At 40.5% G+C, this 18,222-nt stretch overlaps 1 protein-coding gene across 2 annotated transcripts; it reads left to right on the top strand.

The window, feature by feature from the left end:
- The first annotated feature begins 2,822 nt into the window (after positions 1 to 2,822).
- Positions 2,823 to 7,068, top strand: LOC148810265 (uncharacterized). 2 transcript variants are annotated; one of them, XM_088909125.1, is made up of 4 exons: positions 2,823 to 2,882; positions 3,209 to 3,274; positions 3,992 to 4,051; positions 5,785 to 7,068. In XM_088909125.1, exons 1-4 carry the CDS (start codon positions 2,869 to 2,871, stop codon positions 6,938 to 6,940), a joined length of 1,296 nt encoding a protein of 431 aa, XP_088765251.1. In that variant the 5' UTR covers positions 2,823 to 2,868; the 3' UTR covers positions 6,941 to 7,068. The 2 variants fall into 2 exon arrangements, with proteins under 2 accessions (XP_088765251.1, XP_088765250.1); XM_088909124.1 differs by lacking the exon at positions 2,823 to 2,882 and having other exon boundaries at positions 3,126 to 3,274.
- Positions 7,069 to 18,222: the final 11,154 nt, after the last annotated feature.

The raw sequence follows: 18,222 nt of genomic DNA, 5'->3' as shown, positions 1-18,222 counted from the left end.
TCTCTGTGTGCGGGTAGCTGCACATAAGTCTTCTGCGTTGGGCTCTTATTCGGACATCCGTTAGACCGACGTGAAAACTGAACAGCCGGACAACAGTCTGGGTCTGGCAGTTCTTTACTGAAGCCATCTGTATAATAGCAAAAATAAACACGAAGATGTGGACATGTAGAAAAAATATGAATCTTCACCACATCCTGACTCGCTCTGTGTAAACAGTTTTATTTGTGTTGCACTGTTCATGTTTGTTATGTTGGTTCTGCAGCCGGGCTGGAGACCTTTGCTGATGGCTGTTCTGTCACTTTAAGAGACTTCGGTACAGTAGTTGGTGAAGTCATCATCACAAACCTCTCAGGCCATACCTTCTGAACTGTAGAGGTGAGCGATATTTTAGTTGCCCTGAAAAGAAATGGATTTATAACCAATAGGATCTTATTAACATTCCACTGTGCAGGGGTATGTGTTCAATTGAGTACTGTAAGCATTACGTGTCTCCGTTACTCTGGTGTATTGCATTGTAACAGTTCTTGGGGTTTCTACCCTCGGTGCTCCTGCCCTGCCTGGGCTCGAACCCCGGTCTCCGGCATCATGCAACAGAGAACGTGCCAGCTGAGCTAAAGGAGACCTCCCCCAGCCCGGGAGGCCGAGATCCCTGGTATACTCAGGGGCGTATTCATTACACCGGCAACTACTGCTGCATGCTGTATTGTTGTGCATTTGATAAATAAACCTTGATTGATTGATTGACAGAAGCCTGCAGGGGAAAGGCTGTCCCACTGCCAACCCACACCACCCCCTGACTGGGCACTGAAAAGTAAACACTGCTAATATAATCCAATCCTATAACAAAGTGAAGTTTTTTTAATCAAATCTTGGATTTTAAGTTTTAAATACAATTTACAGCCAAGACCTTGGATAGCAAATCTTTTTTACAGATCTCTTAAATATTTTTTTCTTTACTCCCTCCATCAAAACAAATGTCTACCTGGGTAGTTAACTTTCAGTATGTTGTCAACAAATGCCCAGTTCTGTTTTCCCTGTTGCTGAAAGCAAGAAGGAGAAAATAATTATATAAAACTAAAGCTTTCTGTGCAGCAAGGTCTGATGTCTATGCAGGCAGAAATACAGAAAATCTGATGTTAGTCTGAAAGAGATATGGAAAAGCATTTGTAATATTCTTTTGTACAAAACCCTGTTTCAGGTCCTCTCTGCATTTGGGAGCCATCACTTCTCAATATAAAGGAAAATAATCTTTTTATTGCATTTATTTAATGAAACAATGATTTACATCAATATTCTTTGAAATGCATCACTTCAGAAAAAAAAAACGTACGGAAATTCTCTAAATGACAGGTAAAATTTGACATATTGAAAAAATATATTTTTTAAACAAATAACTGGATGTGCCGTTAGAGTGACTTTAGTGGACGAATTAAAAAAAAGTTTCGGATTCAAACAGAATCCAGAATAAAAATGCAGATCTGTCTCCAAGTAACCCAATCGTATATAAACAAGCTTTAAATCGTGGGAAAAAAATAATACCCTAAACGTGCTTGTGTCCTTTCTCCTAATCATCCCATGATGTACTTGAGTTTTACAAGCTCTGGTCTGGAATCAATACTTTTGGACACTCGGGTACGGCGGAGACAGCCCGGTGTGAGGACAGCGGACTCTCCTCACAGACAAGGCCGCTGCCCGGTGTCCCTCACACCCAGAAGGGAGGTCCGGGGACAGACGAGCACCTTGAGTCCGGCTCGGAAAAGCATCTCGTTTATCTCTGAACTGAACCTTTCTGCCAACACGGCAGTGTTTTTAAAACTAGCCTTTCACTTGCATTCTTAAATCACCCTTTAACATCAGTATTATAGAGTTTCCATTAATTTGAATCATCTCCTGATACCCCCGCAAAACAAACCGGGAATGTGCTGTACAGCTGTACTGATAGTATAGGTGCAAGGATTATATTATATTAAATATATTTTTTTAATATTTTAAAATTGGAACAAAACTTACCATAATAAATTGTACATTTATGGTACCAGTGCTATGGTATGGTACCCTGGTATTTTTGACAGTACCATAGTACATGTACCATAGTAGGTGTACCATGGTACATATACTGTATACCATGGTACTTTTAAGGTGATGTGGTACGTTGAAACCTATTTTATCCTATGATGTTTTGACAGCTGTATGGTACAAGTGTGGTACTTTTAGGGGTACCATGGTACATAACACTAGTTATTAAAATATGATTGATAGATAAATAGGCCCACTTTATTCATCCTGAAAAAGATAGAAAATAGAAAGCCAACATAAAATTTGCATCTCAAATAAATAAAAGCTATACACCTATAAGGTACTGTAGATGTAGGCCTACCTAATTAAGTGGCCAGTGAGTGTAGGTTCAAGGTAGGTGTTTCTAATAAAGTGGTCGGTTAAGTTAATGTTAAGTGTTTTTTTGGAACTTGGCATACCTCAGTGGACTCATTGTTAAACACTTTTCTCTTCTTAATACGATGTCCTTTTCCGAATTTCTTTGACATCTCCTCTGTACTTGTCAGCTTGTTCCTAATTTCAATGAGTTCAGCCTTGTCATCTGTAGGATATGACACTGTAACTCACTTAACCTTATACAATGAACCTTAGACTAATACTAAGGGGTCACAGTCTATAGAGTTAGAAGAAAGATTGAACTTTGTTAACATACCTTAGTACTAAAATCTACTGTATGGCTGTACATTCCTGAAGTTTTTAACTTACCTAGTGTTAATTATGTTGCTGGCATATGTAGTTTGCTGATTTGTTAATAATTAGACATTTGTCTCAAACTGCAGCACAGTGAAGAGGACTCGGACAATGTGATTGAAAATGACAACATGCAGGTGTGTATATTTCAATCCTAAAAAAAGAAAAAGCTTTGAACTGAGTTTCACTAACTACATAGCCTGATCACAATATAAGTCGTGTTTTAGTGGAGAAGATTTTGATGTGACTAACAAATTGGTTTAATATTGCAGCTAAGTGGTAAGGAATCTGATGAGACCCCAAATGAGGAGGAGGATTTTCATAATGATGACTTACAGGTGTATAAATTACAATCCCAAAATAACAAAAAAATGTTTCTCTAACTACACACCCCGAGTCACAATGCAAGTCATGCTATTAGAAAAAATGCTGTCATGATTGATAAATGTGTTGAACATTGCAGCTCATTGGAGAAGAATCTGATGAGACCCCAACTGATGAGGATGATTTTCATAATGACGACATACAGGTGTGTATATTCCAATCCTGAAATAACACAAGATCTTACGTGGGACAATAATATCATTGTCATCTAAATCTCCATCATAGTTCAGTTTGGGCTGCCAGCTACTAGTAATGCAGTATACCTTGTTAGGTGTTTTGTGTGGCTCCATCTGGACATTTCTATTCTACTTGTCTTTTTAGTTTGGTCTATAGACTGTTCTCTGCATGCAAAGATATAAATGTCCGTCATGTCCCAACAGGAACACCTGTTTGATGCCTCTTTCAATCCGGACAAAAAGATCTACACTGGGTCATATCTGACCATGGGTGCACTCCTAATACTTACAGTATAATGGCATTTATCTTGAGACAAATTGTCAACAGCAGCTACAAAAGATTTACTTGAGCTGTTAAAGTATATTGTGCCAGGATGTGTTCCAAAAACAAAATGGTTTCTAGACAAGCAGTTTTTTTATTTGAGTGACAAAGCCCAAGTGTCACGATTGTAGTCCCTCCCCCTTAAGGGCGCTCCGGCTCTTTCGCTTCTGAGTTGATTTTGTGCACCTGCCCCCTGTTCCAGCCCACCTTAACAGCCAGACGCTCACTCTGTTCCGGGCTCTGCATTGGTTCCCGTACCAGGCAAGTCCGGGACCTGGAGAGCCTGGTCCCATTCCCCTCTTGTTCCCCCCGACCCTCCACCGGATCCCGCTCCGGTTTTTAATCCCGTTTGTCTTCGTCTCAGATGGATCACCCGGCTCTGGACATTTGCCTCATCTTGGATTTCCCTTTGGACTCCATTTAGGTCAGTGTGCCTTGGACTCCCCCAGAACACCCGCACACCATGGACGCACCCCTGTAAATCTTTTCAGTGGAACCCAAGCTGTAGCATCACAATTTTTTAAGTATTTTTTTGCTCTCCAAAAAGTGCTTAGATTTGGAGAGTCAGTCCTACAAACTGCAAATGAGGATGTTAGGTGTTTTTTCAAAGGTGTCACAAAGTCAGGAAAGTACATTACTGATCATGTGGTCACATTAGGGAGTGGTACAAATAGGGAGCTGACTGCTAGTGAGAGGGTGGCATTACAAAACAATGAGACTCTTATTGGGTACCTTCAGTATCACAATGCTACTGTATATAAGCGTTTCATCATTTGCCAGATGCTGCTAACCACACAAGAGTATACACAGGGTTTTAAAAGAAATAATGCAGTCATAGCCACAAAAAAATCATTTGGTTTAGTTCAGTCTCTGGTTGTTTTTCTAAAGGAATGTGAGTGTGAACTTGACATGGAATGTTCTTGTCAAGAACTCTTAATATTCTTTTTACAACTCGCAAAAGATAGGAATCAGTTCACCATCTACAATTCAGACCTTAATACAAATGTTGCAAAATTCCTAATGCTGGTAAAGGCCACCAACAAGCTGTGTGCAATCTCATGGAAGGATGTTGATTCAAAATGCATTGTAATCGAATATAGGCATCAGATGTACTTAATGAAGATGCCAGTGTTTGAAATAGACTAAGTCATGATAACTTCTTATAATTATTATTAAAATAGCACATTTTTATTAAAATTGTATGTACATTTTATGTACAAATGAAATAGTCTGAAATGGAAGTAGGTCTTATTTTTTTAAACAGATTTAAAATATTTTTTTTATTTTAAGAACATAATTGTTATTTATGTTATATATGTAAGTGTATATATATATAGTGTGAGGGATCTCTGTCACCGTCCGCAAACAGTACATTACACGACACTCATTATCCATCTTAAGTTACACACGATCTCGCATACACTTTCCTGTCGGCTAGCTAGCTCATGAGGGTGCACACCCGGGGCTTGGCTAGCAGTTTCCTATTTTCATACATGCAATACATTATCACCTCTTATTTCAAAATCAGTTTCTGTTACCTGAAGAGACACAAACACAAACTCTGTTTCTCTTTATTTGTACTTATCTGTGTGAGAGAGCACTCTGTCTGTTTGTTTGTCTCTTCCGTGTTGCTGTCCAACTTCCGGGTATGGTGGTCTCATGGGTCCAAACCCAATACCCATTTTCAGCCCGGCTTTATAATGTCAACATGGAGTGGTGCATGTGCACATCTTCCGGTAAAGGAAGTACCTTTTTTACAGGAGGTTAAAAATAAGTTAAATGTATTCAGGGTTGGTAATTTTCTTTTGTACATTCTGTTTACACTATTCTTTAAAAGAAAGAAGGAATTCCCATGTTAGGGAAATTAGTTTATCTGGGGTGAAATGCAGCTCCATAATTTTGTAACAGTGGTACAGTCCAAGGGGGCAGGGCTATATGGTACCTATTTAGGAGGGGGGGAGAGATCTAACGGGGCTTAGTCTCGCTATTGCTACAGTGTGGAGCTGATAGGACCTAAGTGTGGTAGAACTCCTGATCTCTTTCTTACAGAAAGGGTTTGTTTTTAGTGTGTGTGTACTAATTCCATTTTGTTTTTTGTTTTGCTATATATAATTGTGAGGAGCATTGTCATAATATACTATCATCTTTGCACCTAAGTGCAATTGCAGCTGAGCCATCATTAGGTTTTAAAAGGACTCACTTGGGCACCACTCCTGCCCTCCCAGTGACATTTGGTGGCAGCAGTGGGATGGCTAGCCGCAAGACAGTGCGTCCCTGGAAAAAACGGGCAGGCCTGCGTTCACAAGGAAAGGCACTGCCACAGCTCAAAGCAGATGAGCCTTGGGACACGGTGGCCTCATCAGAGGAAGAAGAATGCTGTGAAGAGCTAGAAGCTAGTCCTAGAGTCACCTCTCAACAAGTAACAGGTGTGAGACATGTGTCCAAGACAGAACCTCAAGGGGAGATGGTGAGCCTTCTCCGAGACTTTCTGTCTGGGCAACAAAAGAGAGAGGAGGGATTGTTTGAAGAATTACGTGGACTTAAAACCTCCCTTCAGGAGATCTTAATTGCACCCAGGATTGTACCGGCATCGCAGGCTCGGGGAGCAATACCTGGAAACATGGAGACAGCAGAAAGTCCACGGCTTGCTCTTCCTACACCAGCACCACGACAACGCACTACAGTGACATCGGGTCGGGACCAGGGTCCACCAAGTTCAACACCCATGTCTGCTACAGGTGCTTCAGCAGAGGGCATGTTCCGTAAAGAGCCTAAGATGCCCCCCTACCAGCAAGGTGAGGACATTGAAAACTATCTCCTGCAATTTGAGCGCATGGCCAGAACCTGGAAGTGGACAGAGGAGGAGTGGGCCTGTTGGCTAGTCCTCTGCTTACAGGCAAGGCCTTGGAGGCTTACAGTGCCACGGATGAGGACCGATCGTGTCCTCGAGCAAGAGGAGCAGAGTCATGAGCTGGCGGGCAGCTTCCGGGAGTCGAGGTTCCTGCAGCGAACACAAGAGACTCGAGCACCTGACCCCAGGCAGAGCCCTCGGCTTCCCAAGAGAGGCCCAGGAGAAGAAGGCACTGCGCCGGGGGGAGAAAGCGGAGGAAGTTGCCTCCCCAGGATGTTCCTCGTCTCGAAAACCGGCGCTGCAGCGGCACCTGCAGGCCGAGATCCAGGGGCTTCGATAGAGACGTCCTCCAGCGTTGCATGGAACCCAGCTGTAAGGGGTATTGGCAGGTGCCCCTGGATGAAGCATCCAGTCCTTACACCGCATTCCGTACACCATTGGGATTATACCATTTTACTGTGATGCCTTTTGGACTACGAAGCACTGGGGCAGAACTAAGGTGGTTCTTGAGGGTGTTAAATGCTCTTTCACACGATCTTTTTTAAATTATTTATTAAGTGAAAACTTCACAATAAACATCCTTATGATCCTTATCCAGATTGTTTGTGTTTCTGTAGCCTAATTCCTAGCTGTGAGGTACATACTGTATGAACCAATGCTCAGGCTCCATGTGTCTGCAATATGGCGACAGTCAAACATCATTATCTTTTTAGAGAGGTTCATGACAATTTTTACAGGTCATTCATTTGTATGTGTTTTGTCTACCACACTCAGTTACAGTACATTCATTTGTCACAGTGGTAAAACAAACTATGGTACACTATGGTACAATAAGTGTACCACAGTGTACACTTAAATGTACCATGGAACTAATATGGCACATACAGTACCATAGTACACTATGGTACAATGAATGTACCATAGTGTACCCTTAGATGTACCATGGTACACTACGACAGTACCATAATACACATCAGTGTACTATGGTACATACCGTATTGTACCACAGAGTACTATAGTATACCATGGTAGAAGTTCTTATGGGTTGAGTGAGGTCAACTATTTCTTTAATAATAGTATCTTATTAAAGTCTTTACTACTTTTAGTTGCATGTTGTCTTATTTTAAATTTAAGAGATTCTTGTTAAACTTCCAGTAAATTGAGTTTTTAGGTTTCAAAGGACTAGACGTACAAAAAAACAATAAAAAGATTCCCTTGTGATCAGTCAATACTGCGGGACTCATATTAACACCAACAGTTAAACTTTCTAATTCTTTCATAATCAACCACAGATCAATTTTTGTCTTACTTCTGGGTTCAGACATCTCCAAATATCAATTACCCCCAAACCCACACACAAGATTTCCAATTCCACTGACTCCAAACTACTATTAACCCTTTGGGGCTGTTGTAACAGAAAGAATAAGGTTCTGGATCCCGAGATGAAGTTAAACAGATGAGTTTATTGCATGCAAGGAACAATAAAGCCGAAGTCTTGTTTCCCGCAAGAAACAACAAAACCGAAGTATTGTTCCATGTGCCGGTACAAACTTTTAGGTTATATAGTCCTTGCTTGCTGCTTCGGATGTCATTCGGTGTTATGGTAAGGGGGGGGGGGGGGGGTCATGGTATTTGGCCAGTTAAGAGACCCTGGCCAAATGGTCAGTTTAAGATTACACCCCCAGGGGGTTCCTAGCTTGCATCTGGAATCCTTATCAGTTAACCCCCTTTCCTGCCATAAACCCCTGTTGCTTAGAAGTCTAATTTTCAGGCAGAACTGACTTAAGTTAACCCTTTTTACATCTTGTGTCTTACTTCAGGGCCATCTATCTAAGGACTCATTAGGTACAGTATTAAAATCTCCTCCCAACATTATCTTTGCTTCAGAGAATCTATCTGAATCCTGTTTTATATTCATCTCAATTGTGCAGATTCACCACCATCACTGCCCTTCCTCTGCGTTGTGTTGTGGAATCAGATAAATGACTCAGACCAGGAGAGCACAGTAAAAAAGTAAAGCCCACATGAGACAGGCTCCTCCTGGTTTGTCTGACGAGGGTCGACCTAAAGAACCACAAAAAAACACATCACATATAACCAAACTTATTGTAATTATATGATTAACTTATGGTACACTAATTAATATGAATTATATATCCTTCCCAAACCCACCGGGAAACCTACAGTGAGGAGAGGGAGGGGCGGGAGAGCAGGAGCTCTGCTCAGGGCCGCGCAGTGAGGAGAGGGAGGGGAGGGAGAGCAGGAGCTCTGCTCAGGGCTGGGGCAGCGTGGCGCAGTGATGAGTGGGAGGGGAAACCAGACTTTCGGTCAGGAGCAGCTTCCTGAGAGCCACCTGGCCACGCGTCTCACCCCGAGCGCCCCTGAGCTCTGTGTCATCTGCCAGATCTGCCCCAAGGACGGCCTCTTCGCCCACAGCTGCTCTGGCCACCTCATGGCCTGCTACTCCTGCACCAGCAAGGTGAGTCCGGTGTCCAGGCACCCCATCCAGGCCGTGGTCTTCACCTGCTGCAGCTAAGAGGACGCCTCAGTGAGCTTCACCGGGCTGAAGTCCTCTCAGGGTCTGGGAGAGGCTTGAGTTCATGTAGATGTACAATTGGCAGAGGCAACACTGACAGTGAGCTGTTTCTGGACTGAACAGTAAACTGATACAGCTGTTCTTTTTCTTTTTCCCGTTTACAACCGCTTTTGGGCAATATATGCCAGAGACCTGTGCAATACATTTATATTTATATTATTAATGTATTAATAATATAATATAATTAACAGGTGCTCACACCTGAAGAAGGCTCCACGGCCGAAACGTTGTGTTCTCTTTCTTCTTTTTTTCAGCATGGAATAAACCTATTACTTGTTCCTTATTTATATTATTATTGTGCAATATGACTTTTATGTGTACTGTACTGTTCTGGATTGTTATTTGTGTGTTCTGGACTGTGAGTAACTCTTCTTAGTGCACTTCTCACTGTACTGATTGTATTGTATTATTATTGTATCATTCGTTACAGTGTTGTCTGTGTTAAGCTGCTGTTGCACTGCAATTTCCCTCACGGGATCAATAAAGTATCTGTATGTGACCTGGTGGTGAATAGCTGTCTGTTATGCCACGTCCAGTAGATGGCGCTGCCTCTTAGATAGCGGTGTCTCTTAGTTCCTGCCAGTAAATTTCAAAAACAACAAACTGCTGCAGAGAGTTGTAACGGTAAATACTGTGTTGTTTTCCTATTTACACTGTAAATGAGGTCTCAAATCTAAAGTATTAACAAGTATAAAGGTGTATTTCATAGACAAGATTAGTAAAATGGATGTTATATTTTGACCGAGTGGACTGAAGCCGTAGCCTGAATTTCTAGACATCTACTCGGGCTAGGAAAACCTGTTTACTCATTTGTAAGTAATGTTTTTTCTACGTTCCTTGTATTTTATGTTCCTTATACTTTACCGAGACTTATGTTTAGTTGTGAAATGGGTATAGCACCGTTTGCCAAGTGTATGCCATTGTAAGAGTATTATTCAATTTTCCGTTGTAATGTAGTTCTCAGTGAGGGTAGAGCCGAGAGGTGACCTGCGCAGCCTGTGGGCGACCTATTTTTACTCGCGTTGCGTGGCGAGTTATTTCAATTTAAACTGCAATGTAATTCATTTTTTTGTTCAGTGTAGATGTGATTTTGTAATGGTTAGATGGAGAACCAAGAATGTTGAAACCGTCAAACTAAAATTTGTATTTTTAAGTTTTCCCTTATGGTAGGAAGAGCCACTACCGTATTTTGTGTAGCTAAATATATCATTCTATGTCATTTCTTTTGTTTTTTATCATTTCCCAAACTAACAAAACAGATCAGGCACCATACTTACCTGGAAATAAAGAACCCCAAAAATATATCTGTGTCCTGTGCTGGTTATTCTTTGCCAGGCTACACATTGTTGGAGTTTTTGGTCAGTGTAAAACCTTGATCACCAAAGCTATGGCTTACAAACAAAAACCTCATGGCTCTTAAGTAATGAAGCTGGAAATGTCTTTATTTTAATGAAAAGGACACATTTTAGTGAGTGGTTCATAAGTTTGTTGTCATATACAGAACACAATGAGACAGTTTAGACTCATTTTTAGGCAGTCACCCACAGTCCCTGTAAATCAGACACTGGATACAAAACCCACACCACCACCCATGGGTGTGAAGTAACCAGTAGAACTGCTTCGCTTCAGCACTTGGGTATACTTCTCTGAGATCTGTACTTAACTGAATTATTTTAAGTACTTCGTCTTTTACTCAAGTACACATCACAGAGGACTTAACCTGGACCTACCACACCAACAACGTGGTCAAAACAGCACGGCAGTGCCTATTCTTTCTTCACAGGCTACAGACATTCGGCGTGCCATCACATATCCAGGCCAGCTTCTACAGGTGCACTATTGAGAGCATCCTAACTGTTTGCATTACTGCCTGGTATGGGAACTGCTCCGCCCAGGATCGCAAAGTACTGCAGAGGGTGGTGAAGTCAGCGCGGCTCATTACCGGGTGTGAGCTTCCAAACATCCAGGATATCTACTCCACTAGATGTCTGAGGAAAGCCAGGCCCATTCTCAAGGACCCCAGTCATCCCAGTCACAAACTGTTTTCCCTCCTACCGTCCGGTAAATGGTACCGAAGCATTCGGTCCAAGTCCAACAGACTACGGAACAGCTTCTACCTCCAGGCAATTAAACTGCTAAACAGCCAACCTGCAGCTCCTTCAGCAAATCACCTGTAATGGCTACATGGACACACAGTTTTCATTGTATTCAGCACACTTCACTACTTGGACATAATGTATTGCATACACCCTGGTCACATCGGAGCTCTATTCATATTGAGTTTTGTCTGAGTTTCTTTTATTTAATTTCTATTGCATTATTATCTATTATTGTGTAACCTTAAAGTTGTGATTTTGAGAAATGGCATTTCACTGCCACTGCCATTCACTGCCATTTCACTGCCATTTCTGGCAGTGAACACACACAGAACTGACGAGTGAACACACACAGAACTGACGTTCTCTGTGCGCGGGTAGCTGCATGTTAGTCTTCTGCGTTGGGCTCTTATTCGGACATCCGTTAGACCGACGTGAAAACTGAACAGCCGGACAACAGTCTGGGTCTGGCAGTTCTTTACTGAAGCCATCTGTATAATAGCAAAAATAAACACGAAGATGTGGACATGTAGAAAAAATATGAACCTTCACCACATCCTGACTCGCTCTGTGTAAACAGTTTTATTTGTGTTGCACTGTTCATGTTTGTTATGTTGGTTCTGCAGCCGGGCTGGAGACCTTTGCTGATGGCTGTTCTGTCACTTTAAGAGACTTCGGTACAGTAGTTGGTGATGTCATCATCGCAAACCTCTCAGGCCATACCTTCTGAACTGTAGAGGTGAGCGATATTTTAGTTGCCCTGAAAAGAAATGGATTTATAACCAATAGGATCTTATTAACATTCCACTGTGCAGGGGTATGTGTTCAATTGAGTACTGTAAGCATTACGTGTCTCTGTTACTCTGGTGTATTGCATTGTAACGGTTCTTGGGGTTTCCACCCTCGGTGCTCCTGCCCTGCCTGGGCTCGAACCCCGGTCTCCGGCGTCACACAACACAACGGCTCAGTGCCAGCTGAGCTAAAGGAGACCTCCCCCAGCCCGGGAGGCTGAGATCCCTGGTATACGCAGGGGCGTATTCCTTACACCGGCAACTACTGCTGCATGCTGTATTGTTGTGCATTTGATAAATAAACCTTGATTGACTGATTGACAGAAGCCTGTAGGGGAAAGGCTGTCCCACTGCCAACCCACACCACCCCCTGACTGGGCACTGAAAAGTAAACACTGCTAATATAATCCAATCCTATAACAAAGTGAAGTTTTTTTAATCAAATCTTGGATTTTAAGTTTTAAATACAATTTACAGCCAAGACCTTGGATAGCAAATCTTTTTTACAGATCTCTTAAATATTTTTTCTTTACTCCCTCCATCAAAACAAATGTCTACCTGGGTAGTTAACTTTCAGTATGTTGTCAACAAATGCCCAGTTCTGTTTTCCCTGTTGCTGAAAGCAAGAAGGAGAAAATAATTATATAAAACTAAAGCTTTCTGTGCAGCAAGGTCTGATGTCTATGCAGGCAGAAATACAGAAAATCTGATGTTAGTCTGAAAGAGATATGAAAAAGCATCTGTAATATTCTTTTGTACAAAACCCTGTTTCAAGTCCTCTCTGCATTTGGGAGCCATCACTTCTCAATATAAAGGAAAATAATCTTTTTATTGCATTTATTTAAAGAAACAATGATTTACATCAATATTCTTTGAAATGCATCACTTCAGAAAAAAAAAACGTACGGAAATTCTCTAAATGACCGGTAAAATTTGAGATATTGAAAAAATATATTTTTTAAACAAATAACTGGATGTGCCGTTAGAGTGACTTTAGTGGACGAATTAAAAAAAAGTTTCGGATTCAAACAGAATCCAGAATAAAAATGCAGATCTGTCTCCAAGTAACCCAATCGTATATAAACAAGCTTTAAATCGTGGGAAAAAAATAATACCCTAAACGTGCTTGTGTCCTTTCTCCTAATCATCCCATGATATACTTGAGTAAAGGTCCAACCTACTCCTGTCTACATCCATGGGAGTGGCGTGGAGATAGTGGACTCGTACAAATACCTGGGAGTGCTTATCGACGATAGACTGGAATGGTCTAAGAACATCGAGGCCATCTATAAGAAGGGACAGAGCCGACTCTACTTCTTGAGGAGGCTCAGGTCCTTCAATGTGTGTAGTAAGATGCTACACATGTTCTATCAGTCGGTGGTAGCGAGCGCCATTTTCTACGCAGTGGTGTGCTGGGGCTCTGGGATTAGAGCAGTGGATTCTAACAGGCTGAACAAGCTCATCAGAAGAGCAAGCTTTGTCATTGGGTCTGGCCTGGACCCCCTGGAGATAGTGGCTGAGAGGAGAATTCTGTACAAACTAGAGGCCATCATGGACAATGTCTTCCATCCCCTCTATGACATGCTTGTAGAAATTAAGAGCATGTTCAACAATAGGCTGATCCATCCACAGTGCGACAGGGAGTGCTACAGAAGGTCATTCTTGCCTTCTGCCATAAGAGTATACAATGCATCCACCTTGCGTCTGGACAGAGGCAACATTGACAGTGACCTGTTTCTGGACTGAACAGTAAACTCCTACATCTGTTCTTTTTCTTTATCCTGTTTACAACCGTTTTTGTGCAATATACAGATGCAGCCATTCAAAATGCACGGTACAAACCCGCGGTATGGTAAACTATCCACAAGCCACCGCAGGGCACCGCGGTAAGTGATTGGCTGGCCAAAATGACTGACAGGGGCACTCGTGGTGCATTGGTCGGTAGTAAAAAGATTTAATCATTTAATCTCTTTACTGTGCACATTTTAATCCGCTTTGTATTGAATATTTATATGGAATTTTACCACAAAAGGGAAATTTTAGTAGCTGAGCATAAAAAGAAGAGGAGCATAACGCATCTGAAGGTCATAAACGATATTAATTTAGGAACATAAACATTACTGTATGTAAACTGTACTGTGTATGGCTGGTCTTGGTAGTTTAAAGAAAAAATACACACCAGTCTTCCATTTCTCCCTAAACATTTTAAGCATGAAAGTTTTATGAAACGGTACCCAAATATGCGATTGCTGTATAGAATGAATTTTAATTTAAAAAAAATATTTAACACGAAAATTAAGCTGTTTACATCTTCCGCCTGAGAACACTCACCCGTTGCTACCCAACGCAGAAACAGCCACTAACTAGCAAATAGAGGACATTAGCTAGCCAATATGATAAAGAAATGAATGATTATTTTGTTTATTTGTTTTGCACATTTATTTGAACATTTCCATGGATTGTACAAGCACTTTGAAACTGTCCAATCCCTAGTTCATCAGGCATTTTCTTTTACGCTGCGGGCATTCTCCCGGTCTGGCGCCGGTCTGTGTCTTCTAGGATATAATGGCAGCGATTTTTTGTTAAATTTGGGTTTCCAATAACACCGCAGCAAACTCTTGTTTTTATGTCCACTATAACAGACAATCTCCTTTGCTTTTAACCGAGCGTTTAATAATTTCCTAAAATGAAAATTATTTACTTTATTTCCCTCACGGGATCAATAAAAGTATCTATCCTCTATCTAAACTATGGGACAGAATTCTGGGGTCTCCCCATACCAGAGATTACGGTACGGCTTCAGAATGGTGATTGGCTGACACCATCTGACACCCCTCTGATTGGAGAAAAGAGACGTGCTGGTCTGCTATACATACTGTACCAGGAAGAGGATTTCTTTCTATTCGAAACGTGTATTTTAAAAGTTTAATTAAGAAGTAAAAACCTTACAGCGTACACAGATTTCTAAACTAATCAGGAGGAAGAAAAATCACCCGTGTTTCGTGCATAAAAAGTGGTTATTAACTATCGAAACCTGTTTTATTTATTTTATTTTTATTTAGATTAAGAGTTCCCGTCACCCCTATTCCCATGTAAATCACAAACCCGTGTTTAATTAAATGTCTTTTAACATAAATCGTTATCTTTGTCTTATGCATAATAATGTTCACCACTCTGTTCAGCAAATTAATAATAAACTTTATTTTATATAGCGTTTTAAACGAATAAGTAATTAGATTGCTCATAAACCTAATCACTTATTCTACATAAACACAGCGTAATTGCTCTCTGAAAATGCTTTTTCTTTTTATTTAGGCTTCTAAACTGTGAAAACATGTGTCTGTCTTTCCGTAGGGGGAAGGGAATCTGATCTGCAAGGCCCTTTGGCTACAAAAGTAAACAGAAGGTGCTCGCTCTCTCTCTCTTTTGATTATTACACCAATAATCAAAAATGACACAATAAACATAATAACCATAATAATGACCAACCAACAAAAGCAACCATATAAACATAATACCAACCAAAAACATAGATAACAACCACAATACAAAATCAAATATATCAAACCATTAAACTCTCTCAAATTCCTCCAATTATCATAATCCCGCCCCTTATGCAAAACCAAACCCTCCTCCCATCCCAGTTTCTCCTCTTTATCATAAACAAAATCCACCTCAATTGTCAACATAAAGCATCGCACAAAATCAATACCTCAACACTCCATACTCAACAACGATAATTCACAAACAGCCAGAACATGTAACTCCACATTCCCAAACAGACCTAATTTCCATAGCCCCGCCCCTTATGCAAAACCAACATCCCTCCCCTGTTCTCTCTCTCCCCTGGCGGTTGTAATCGTTTTTATTTTCAAATAAATTTTAGCAAAGTCATGTATTTTAAAAATCTTAACACTTCTATATTTATGTCTTTATTTATTGGTTTCATTAGTGACAAAGGCTAAACTTTCTTGGAAAAATGTCTTTTATGTAAACCATGTGTGCTATTAATTCATTCAGGGCTAGAATATGTTCATTGTCTTCCAATGAAAGAAGGATTCCTTTCGCCGTAGTCGGGAGACATTAGAAGCTTGCCACGCCCGGACTGTTACACCAACGCATTAGCATGTTAAAGCGATTTCATTTAGGAGCCTTGCTTTCTTAACTAGTAAGTACTGTACTTACTGGGTTTTTGAGGGGGGGAGTTGTCTTTCGCTGGAAATCTCGCCCCCTTCTACTTTGAAAATACCTGTGAAACCGGTTTAATTCGTCACAGCCAGCACTCCCGCAGAGAGGGGGGTTGTACTTGCAGTGCATCGGTATAGATGGGAAAGCCAGAGCCGAGTCAAGTCTAGCCATGTGTGAGTCTAGTCTCACAGAGCTTCAACAGCAGATGACAACTTGTGAGTTGGATTAAGAATGAATAAAAGCATTTCATTAATAAGGCGTTTGCGTTTGTCTGGGTGCTGACATAGTAAAAAACAATTACTTTTTGACAATGAAGAACTGTGTGTGCGTCTCTCTCTCTGCTGGCGTTTGTAATCGTTTTTATTTTTAAATACATTTTAGCAAAGTAATGTACCATAAAAGTATTGTGAGTCACATTTGGCTTAACATGTTCAGTGTTCAGTGTGTGGTAATTTGTTTGGTGCGAGTGAAGTTTTATTTAATCTCTGACCCAGGGAAAAGTGTGGTGTGGACGGCTGAGGAGAGGATGCAGGCTCGCGCTGTCCGTTCTTCTTTTTGTCTTTTTGTCTTTTTGAGCCAGTGAAAGCTCTGTTGTCCTTCACATGAATGCCTGAAACATTGTACCGAACCCAGGATTTTACAGTATTTTTTCTTTAAAATACCAATAACAGCAACATACAGTTTACATAATATGGTCGTTTATGACCTTTATGACCTTCGTTATGCTCTTCGTTAATGTCTAAGCCGGAACACATCATTCTATCTCATTTTGTATTTCTTAAAAAAAAATCGTTTGCCCAGCCTAACAGTATTATTGTTATTGTTTTTATCCTGTAAAGCGCTTTGAGGAGCCACCTTTAAAGGCACCATATACAATAAAGTTCATTATTATTACTATTGTTAATTTGCTGGACAGAGAGGTGAACATTATTACGCAGAAGACAAAGACAGCGATTTACGTTGCATTGTGCATTGTGCTGCTGTAATACAGTTTAAAATAATTAAAAGTCTAAACAGTATCAGCTTTATTTATGGGTTTTAAATAAAGGCGATTTAAACACAATTTAAACATTTATATTGATTTAAATCGCAACGCATAGGTGACTATTCATTGTTATTAAAATGACCTAAATTCGATCATGTTGTGATATTTAGAAATATAAATTTGTTTGGTGCGAGTGAAGTTTTATTTAATCTCTGAGCCACATGAATATAATTATATCGTTATTAATTTCTTTAGATACGCGATTCCATATTATATTCCCTTTTAATCAAATTCTAAAAGTATGCTTGTTGACTCCGGTATCACGTTAGTTAAAGGCTTCAATGCTTAAAATGTTTAGGGAGAAATGGAATACTGGTGTGTATGTTTTCTTTGAAGTACCGAGACCAGCCATATACTGTATGTTTATGTTCCAAATTAATACCGTGTATGGCCTTCACATGCGTTTCAGTATGCTCCTATTCTTTTTATGCACGGCTACTAAGATTTCCCTTCAGTGGTAAAATTCCATATAAATATTCAATACTTAAACGGGCACAGTTAAGACATTAAATATACATATACATACTGTATACAGTACAGTTTGCATACGGTAATATGTTTATGTTCCTAAATCAATCTCTTTTATGAGCATGTGAAAGGCATGGTGAATCTGAGATTCTCAAAAATTACTGTACTTTGCATGATTGGAAACAAATGCGTGATTGCGAAATGCTGTGGTGTTACTTTTACAAAGACGGTCAATGAAAAAAAGAATGTGGACCAGGGCAATACTTTGAGTTTACAGCTTGTCCAAGGTCATTCATTATTAATACTATTAGTAATATCTTTGGTAAAGACTTTGATGGCGACAGCTCAAACATGAGAGGTTGAGCTTTATTAGCTCCACCTTGCGGAAATTCCGGATACTATTATTTTACTTGCGGTACTATAGGAGAATTTACAGTAACTCGCGGTAGACTGCGTAAAGCGCACCGCAAAATAATGCGGTATCGCCCGCTTTTATTTTGAATGGCTGCATCTGTACATTAGTGTTGACTTCAGACCATAGCCTGCATAAGGCTCTGGTC

The sequence above is a fragment of the Atractosteus spatula genome, unplaced genomic scaffold (assembly GCF_055471065.1).
Source record: "Atractosteus spatula isolate fAtrSpa1 unplaced genomic scaffold, fAtrSpa1.hap1 Scaffold_1, whole genome shotgun sequence".
Taxonomy (NCBI): Eukaryota; Metazoa; Chordata; class Actinopteri; order Semionotiformes; family Lepisosteidae; genus Atractosteus; species Atractosteus spatula.
Note: the sequence above shows the minus strand (reverse complement) of the source record. Positions and strands in the feature narration are given on the sequence as shown.